Source organism: Vespula pensylvanica, chromosome 12 (assembly GCF_014466175.1).
Source record: "Vespula pensylvanica isolate Volc-1 chromosome 12, ASM1446617v1, whole genome shotgun sequence".
In the NCBI taxonomy this organism is placed as follows: domain Eukaryota; kingdom Metazoa; phylum Arthropoda; class Insecta; order Hymenoptera; family Vespidae; genus Vespula; species Vespula pensylvanica.
Window position 1 is genome coordinate 1,896,654 of NC_057696.1, and position 7,667 is coordinate 1,904,320.

General features: G+C 32.3%; 1 protein-coding gene and 1 long non-coding RNA gene across 2 annotated transcripts in view; both read right to left on the reverse strand.

Moving 5' to 3' along the window:
• LOC122633298 overlaps positions 1–2,627 on the reverse strand; it is a 47,674-nt gene extending 45,047 nt beyond the window's left edge. The window contains exon 1 of the long non-coding RNA XR_006328077.1: positions 2,316–2,627. This is a non-coding gene — a long non-coding RNA (uncharacterized LOC122633298). The remainder of the gene's footprint in view (positions 1–2,315) is intronic.
• A 1,872-nt stretch (positions 2,628–4,499) lies between these two features.
• LOC122633591 (breast cancer type 1 susceptibility protein homolog) overlaps positions 4,500–7,667 on the reverse strand; it is a 19,437-nt gene continuing 16,269 nt past the window's right edge. Inside the window, exon 10 of the mRNA XM_043821622.1 lies at positions 4,500–5,306. Within this exon, the coding sequence (XP_043677557.1) occupies positions 5,296–5,306 (11 nt within the window). The 3' untranslated portion in view covers positions 4,500–5,295. The remainder of the gene's footprint in view (positions 5,307–7,667) is intronic.

Here is a 7,667-nt window from a genome sequence, read left to right on the forward strand (position 1 = left end):
TTTTTTTCTATCAACTTACATTTTCTTCTTCTTTGTTCTTTTTTCTTTTGTCGGGATTTCTTCTTCTTGTCTGTAACTTGGTTATCGGGCCGCGTAACTATCTATCAAGTTTCTCCGAATAGCTATTCGAAGGGATTGAGGCGTCATCTGTAGTATTATTTCAAAGATTACGAGCTTATGGAGTGCAATGCGCATAGGGAGGAATCGATCGAGCCGATGTAATATCGCGAAAAATTTCCATTTTAAAACACGTAAAAAAAGAACGGGAAATGCAGCAACGCGTTTTAATGATTATCGAAGATTATTTATGAATAGTTTTCGATCAGGTATAAAGTCATCGGGAAAAAGGAAGATACATAGAGAGAGAGAAGGGGAAGAGAGGGGGGGATGTGGGCGGAAGGGAGGGAGGGAGGGGGGGAGGTAGAGGGAGGGGGAACAGAGAGAGAGAAAAAAACGGGCAAAGGAGGACACGGAGATATCGAACGGGAAATAAAGAAGAATGAAGACATGGAGGAAACAAGAGGACGAGGGGAAAAAGAAGATAGAGATAAACACGGAGAAATAGGAAGGAAATGGGAAAAGCTAGAAGTACAAGGTAGAAAGAGGAAAGAGAAACGAAACGTACGATTTTCACGGATTTTTCCCGATACGAATGCACGCGTAAATCAAATCTCTCAGAGGTGGAATCTCACTCGGTGGTCGATTCATTTTATGAATATTGAATTATCTTTTATTTTCAACTTTTCACCAAATATGTTGTCATTATGTCCAATGATGACACATCAGCAAAAATATTCAGAAAGAAAAAGGAAATCTAATTCATCATTCGTTCAGTTAATTAGAAACTGCAAAACACACTCCAGAATATTCATTAATAATTATTATGAATGAGTGTTAATAAGTTTCTTAATACGAATGACGCACACGACCAACCATATAGGGGAAATAATATTCCCTTCACAGTGCGGAGATGACGTTCAATCTAATTTAATATGATCGACCAATGGAAACACCCGAGTTTGATTCAATGGACCAATGAGAGAATAGATGTAATTTAACGTTGTTGCAGATTATATTTGAAGATATCATTGGCCTACTTCAACCAATAGGAAACAGATATGACGTCAAAGTGCGTCCATTGGTGACGCATTATAAAATTATATCTGACCTATATACAAATTGTTGGAGCTAATTTTGCAGTCTGATTCAATAAATTAATTCCATATAATATGGAACAGGTCGAAAATAACAAATATATTTAATCTTGAGAGAAATCAAGAATGCATCCATTGTAATTGGATAATATTAACGATGCCGAAATGTGCGTATGGAAGAGTAATAAAAAGGAAAAAAAGGGAAAAAGCAGAGAAAAATGGAGGATGACAAGAGAGATAAAGAGGGACAACCAGATAGACAGACAGAGAGAGAGACAGATAGAGGGAGGGGCAGAGAGAGAAGGAAAAAAAGATGGCTGCAGATACAAGACGAAACAGGAAATGTAATTTTTACAGATTTTTGTTACTGCAAATACATGCAAAAATCAAATCTCTTGTCAGCTAAATCTCACTTTTTGGATGATTTATCCTGCAAATATCCGATTTACTGCTGTTTTTTTTAATCCTCCCTATATGGGAGATTTTATCACCAAATCTTCCGCCATTTTGTTCGATGTTACACGCCCTATGTTCACCAAACAAAAAATCAATTGCATTTGGTTCAATCAATCGGACATTTTACAAGAAACATTGCGAGATTGTAATGTTAGTAATTTTATTTAATTATTACTGCAAATCAATCAATGCAAAGTTATTAACTCTTGATACGAATGACGCACGGGCATCGAGATATATATCGAAAATAATATTCCCATTGCAGGAATGACGTTGCAATCTAATCTACGATCGACCAATAGAAATATCAGAATTTGACGCAACGAGCCAATGACAAAATAAATGTAATACAACGTTATTGTAGATTACATCGAAAGATATTATTGGTCCATATAATATTCCACTTCAACCAATAGGAAATATATATGATTTCGAAATAGATGCATCCGCAATACGTTATAAAATTATATTTGACCTACATACAAAATGTTGGACTTCATTTTCTCGTTATTACTCAATACATTAATTCCATATAACATGCAACAGATCGAAAATAACGAGTAAATTTAATTTTGAGAGATACATAGTGCATTCGTTATAATTAAAAATACCTTGTACATGCATATGAGATAAAAGGGAAGAGAGATGCGAGAAAAAAGAAGAACATTAAGAAGAAGAAGGAAGAATAATAGCTCAACAACTTACGAGGCTTTTCACAAATTCGGATGACACATCACATTATCGCTGTTCGACATTCTTGAAGAGGTTAAGGATATCACATCGAATTTGGAAAAAACATATATAAAAACAAAGAAAACAAAATGGAAAATCAACGGAGAATACAAGGAAGTGAACAAATTTTCCGGAAACATGCAGAGGGATCACTTTAAACCAAAATGCGAACAAAAGAATTACGAGGAAGCATACTTGAGGAGCGTAGCCGACTATTCTAGAACGTCAGAGGGATGGTCGGGCTCTGGTTGAGGAGGGGGAGACAGAACGGGGAAAAGAGAGAGAGAAAAAGCCAGAGAAAAGGAAAAAGGAAGGCAAAAGCAGAAAGCAAAAATGAAAGACAGACAAGAAGAAAAAAAGAAAACGGAAAAGAAAATTAAAACCATAATGATATATAAAATAATTCGTCTCTTTTCTACCATTATTTGAAAAATCTAATAATTTGAAAAAAATTACAAGACATTTAAAAAATTTGATAACTTACGTATATTTTCGCTGCTCAGGATGGCACGGCAAGAAAAAAGAGGTTGGAAATGTTGCAGATCAAAGGAAGCTTTCTAAAAATGGTCGTTCCGGGAAAAGGAAATGGAGTGTACTACTGATGAGGAAGGAAGGTGTGTATCCTTCGGAGGAATTCTCACAAGTGAGAATTGATCGCGGTGCTGCAACGGTTTGACCCGACACTCACGACGATCGCATCCGTAATACAGAACCGAATAATAGAACAATTTTCTGGAGCTTTCTTTCTCCCTCTTTGACAAAAGGGTGGTAACTTTCGAGAAGCGTCTGACGCTCACTCTCGGCTCGCCCTCTCGCATCTCTCTCTCACTCGTTTTCCCTCTCCCATCTACTCTCTCTCTCTCTCGTTTTCCCTCTCTCACTTACCCTCTCTCTCTCTCTATTACGCACAAGGAACCAAAGAGCTTTATAGATTTTTTCCGGGCGCATTTGTGCGCACAAATTTTACGAAAAACGTATTGCGTCATATGTTAAAGAAAAATAATAAACAAAATTAATTCTTATTTAATAAATCGTAAAAATGAGCTATTTGCAATAATAAATTTAATCGTAATAGTGAACTAGTAATAGTGAACTAATCGTAATAGTGAACTGGTCGTAATAATGAACTAATCCTAGCAATGAACTAATCCGGGCAGTGTATTGATCGCAATAATGAACTATTCGAAATAATGGACTAGTCGTAAAAATGGACTAATCCTAAAAATAAACCAGTAAAAATAAACGAATCGTAAAAATAAACATCGTATATTATATATGTGTGCATTTTATATCTATTGGGGAATATTTCGAAAGAATTAGACATATGTTTATTACAAAAATTTTATTAAACATTTATTAGAAAATTAATCAATAAGGTACGTACGTCATACGTACTCTGACGTCAAGGTATGTACACATTCGTTCATGCGTCCTTTATTTTTTTCATTGAATCTCATCAACCATATGTACACATTTGTTTATTAAAATTTGTGATATACGATATTTTAATTAGAATTCGATGAAATTCGTTGCAACGGAATAAATATGAAAAATCGAGTATGCGAAACGATCAATACATAATCTTGAAATTACATGTTATATTTACATAAACGATATAAGCATCTTTGCTTTAACAAAATGAACCATCGTTGAAGAATGCAATACGTCTATTATATTACAATATTAATATATACAAGTTTCTGCGTAGGAATATATGTACATTTTTTTAATCTAAAAGAAAATTATTACAATTTCCGAGTATTACAAATCGGTCGATTTAACACGCAAACTACATCCTTACATTACTATGTTATTCTATTATGCTATATATAAATAATACATCTTATATTACTTAACTTATAACTTATAATATTCTTAACATAAAAAGAACATATGGTCGATTACGACATTACTGATTCATTATAAAATATTTGATTTATGCATGATTTACTTAAGATAAAACTCCATATTCAATACAATCCATAAGATACAAAAAATATATAAATATAAAAAAGTAAAAAAGTTTCTGGTAACAACAAAGCTTTTAAGAATGACAAGGATATAACATATATACACGAAATTTTTCCAATTATAAATATTAACCTAACTTTTTTGATTATTAATAATATATAAAATACCCGTATATATAAAGGCACATATAAATGAAAACGAACGAAACGATATGAAGCAAACGATAATGACGATAACAAATAACGAAACGTTGCGCAACATTATGATAGAAGTCAAGTTCTCGAGGAAGTCAAAGCAATGTTACAATTAAATCTTGAAAAAAAGTTATAAGAAGGTAGAAAAAAGAAGAAGAAAAAAGAAAAAGAACTACTCGTCCGTCTATTCGCTGTCAATTAACAAAAGCAAGTACCATATAAGACAAAGAAGGAGAAAAAGAAGAAGAGAGAGAGAGAAAAGAAAGGTGATAATTTTCTCTCTCTCTCTGGTAGCGACTAGACGAACGAGTACAGAAAGCTTTTCTTTTCGTTGCTAGAAACCAGTTGCGTGCTGTTCTTCTCTGGGTTTACTCCAAAACTATTACATTTCCACCATCACTTTCAACCCTTCCTTGTCCCTCATCGTCCTTTGTTTCTTGATGTTGAACGTTCATGCTTTTGCCGTATCTGTTACTGCCAATTAACAGGAAACGACAGCTATCGAAGCGAGTATGAACAAAGTTCTTTCTCTCTTTATCACAAAATTCGATTCCTTCGACACGTAGTCCTATAAGGTCTTTTAAGGTCCCACCATAGTTCCACCATAAATGAAATTCCGTCGATTCTCTTCCTTTCTTTCTCTCGTTCCACTCATCGTTGAATTTCCAACGTTTATTTTCCTTTAACATGTTTCTTTCTCTTTTGAACGATAATCGAAATACTTTCTGTAATGTACATATGTACGTATGTACGTATGTAAAAACTTTCATTGCTGACCAATAGGAATTCTAGAAAAGTTCTGCAAAAAGAAAGAACTCAACATATGTAGTTACTTATTTACTCACTTATACTATCTACCACTATGACTACCAATTCGTCGAAAGTATATTTACGGGTTTTATAAAACGTGAGAACGACTAGCGAACATTTTTCATTCAAAACGAACAAATGTACCTTCGGTATTTTCTTTTTCTTTTACGTACTTAAGTATTTATCACACATACACACATATCTATATACATTACACGCACATATCTATGTACATCATACACACACATCTATACGCATCATACACATACATATACACACGTACATCTATACTTTTTTACGCCATGTAGACGTATTTTTTGTTTTCGCTAAGTCGAGAATTATCGAGATAATTTGATACGAAGGAATTACATCGTTTAGTACGTAATAGGAACAATCATGCATGTAACAACAATCATGCGTATTCTTTTCAATTCCATCCTTTTCTTTCTTTCTTATCTATTTCTTTGATGTTTCTTAAAAACAAATATAATCACGCACCCGTACAATTTTGAATTGAAGATCAGGTCGTATGAAATACGTTTGTTAATATCGTTCCTCACAAAATTGACGTGATCGTTTTTGATTACCAATCGCAAATAATTTTCATTTCTTTTAATTTTCATTAATTTGTGATTTCAATAATCGTCCAATTTAATAACAGATCAATATGTTCCGTTGTTTAACTTCTATTATCCATTATTCATATTTGTTATTTTCCTTATTGTTACATATTATCCACATATATACACATTATCACGTTTTTAATATGTAGTCGCACAATCAATAAATTCAATTAATAATAAAATAATTATCATTTTCTCAATTCGGAATAGCTTTTAAAACTATGAAGTAAAATAAAACTATAAAAACGTTTACGTTTACGATTCGAACCAACTAGTTTTTTCGATTCATAGATCGTTAATTTTATTATTTTTATCGCATTATTCTTTTTTTTATAATCAGCGTTCTGTTTCGGTCGCATTTAGTAATTAAAGAAAATAGAGAGATAAATCAACGGAACACATAGATAACTTCTTTCATTATTTTCCATAAGAAACTAATCAAAGAGAGAAAGAAAAAACTAGAAGGAAAGAAATCATCGATCGATCGAAAACAAGAATATCGCGAATGATTCGATCGATAAATTAAAACCCTTCTTGTTTCATCTTCTCTTCGCTTATCGAGAATTCATTTCAATAACTTTTTCAATTAGATCGAATTCGAATAAATGCCATAGTGAAACCATGAAGTGTCGTCAGACAAGAGTTGACTTTTTTATTAAGTACATTTTTTAAGAATTTCAATATGTTATAGTAATAGTCTTTGAAGGAATTGTTACTTCAAGAAAAAGGATAGAAATTTTCCAAAGGAAATAAATCTTCTCCTTTTTCTTTTTTTCTTTTTATAGAATTTACACCAAAATTAATTGAATTTATTCTTACTATTACTTTTACTAAGTTTGATTTAATTGAAAATGTTGGCATCTTCATAATGCTCCTTTGATCATTTATATAATCTTAACATTACATATCGGCTCATTTTATTTTTATCCATTTATTTATCTATTTTCGTCTAGATGTATACATACAATTCCTATAAATACAATAGATATATTTATACGATTTAAATATACATTTCAACATCGATCTTACAAGAAACTTTTGTCGCAATTCGATCTAATTTTACAACATTGAATTTGAATATTATATTCCTTATCGATCGGTTATATTTACATACTTCTTATTAATGAATACAACTATATATATATATTTTCTCTTTGTGCGTACGCACGTTGTGCGTGATTATGATACTTTATGTACATGGTTCTTTATGTACATGCTACTTTACATACATGGTACTTTATACATGGTACTTTACATACATGGTACTTATATATACGGTACTTTTCGTTGGAAATCAGAAAACAGAGACATGAAGTTCGGAGAGATTCAAATGTGGAAAGTGGCGTAAACATTGTTAATGTCAATCAATTTTGTCCTCGATACAGTCATTCTCATTCTCTTTGTCCACCTTTGGAAGTTTTGGAAGTGATGAACGGAAGGAAGAGAAAATGCATTCTTGGAAGGCTTTGTAGAAGCAAAAGGATAATACGATTCGAAATGTCGCGCCAAAGCGACAGGTGTGTACGATAAGAAGAAAAAGAAAAACAGAAAAGAAAAAAAGAAAAAGACAAAAAGACAAAAAAAACAAGACAAAAAAATGAACAAAGAAAAATGAAAAAGGAAAAAGGAAAAAAACAGAAAACATACAAAACGGACAAAAAAGAGGAAAAAAGAAAAATCCAAAAAAAGAGCAAAAGACACAAATCCAAAAAAAGAGTAAAAGACAA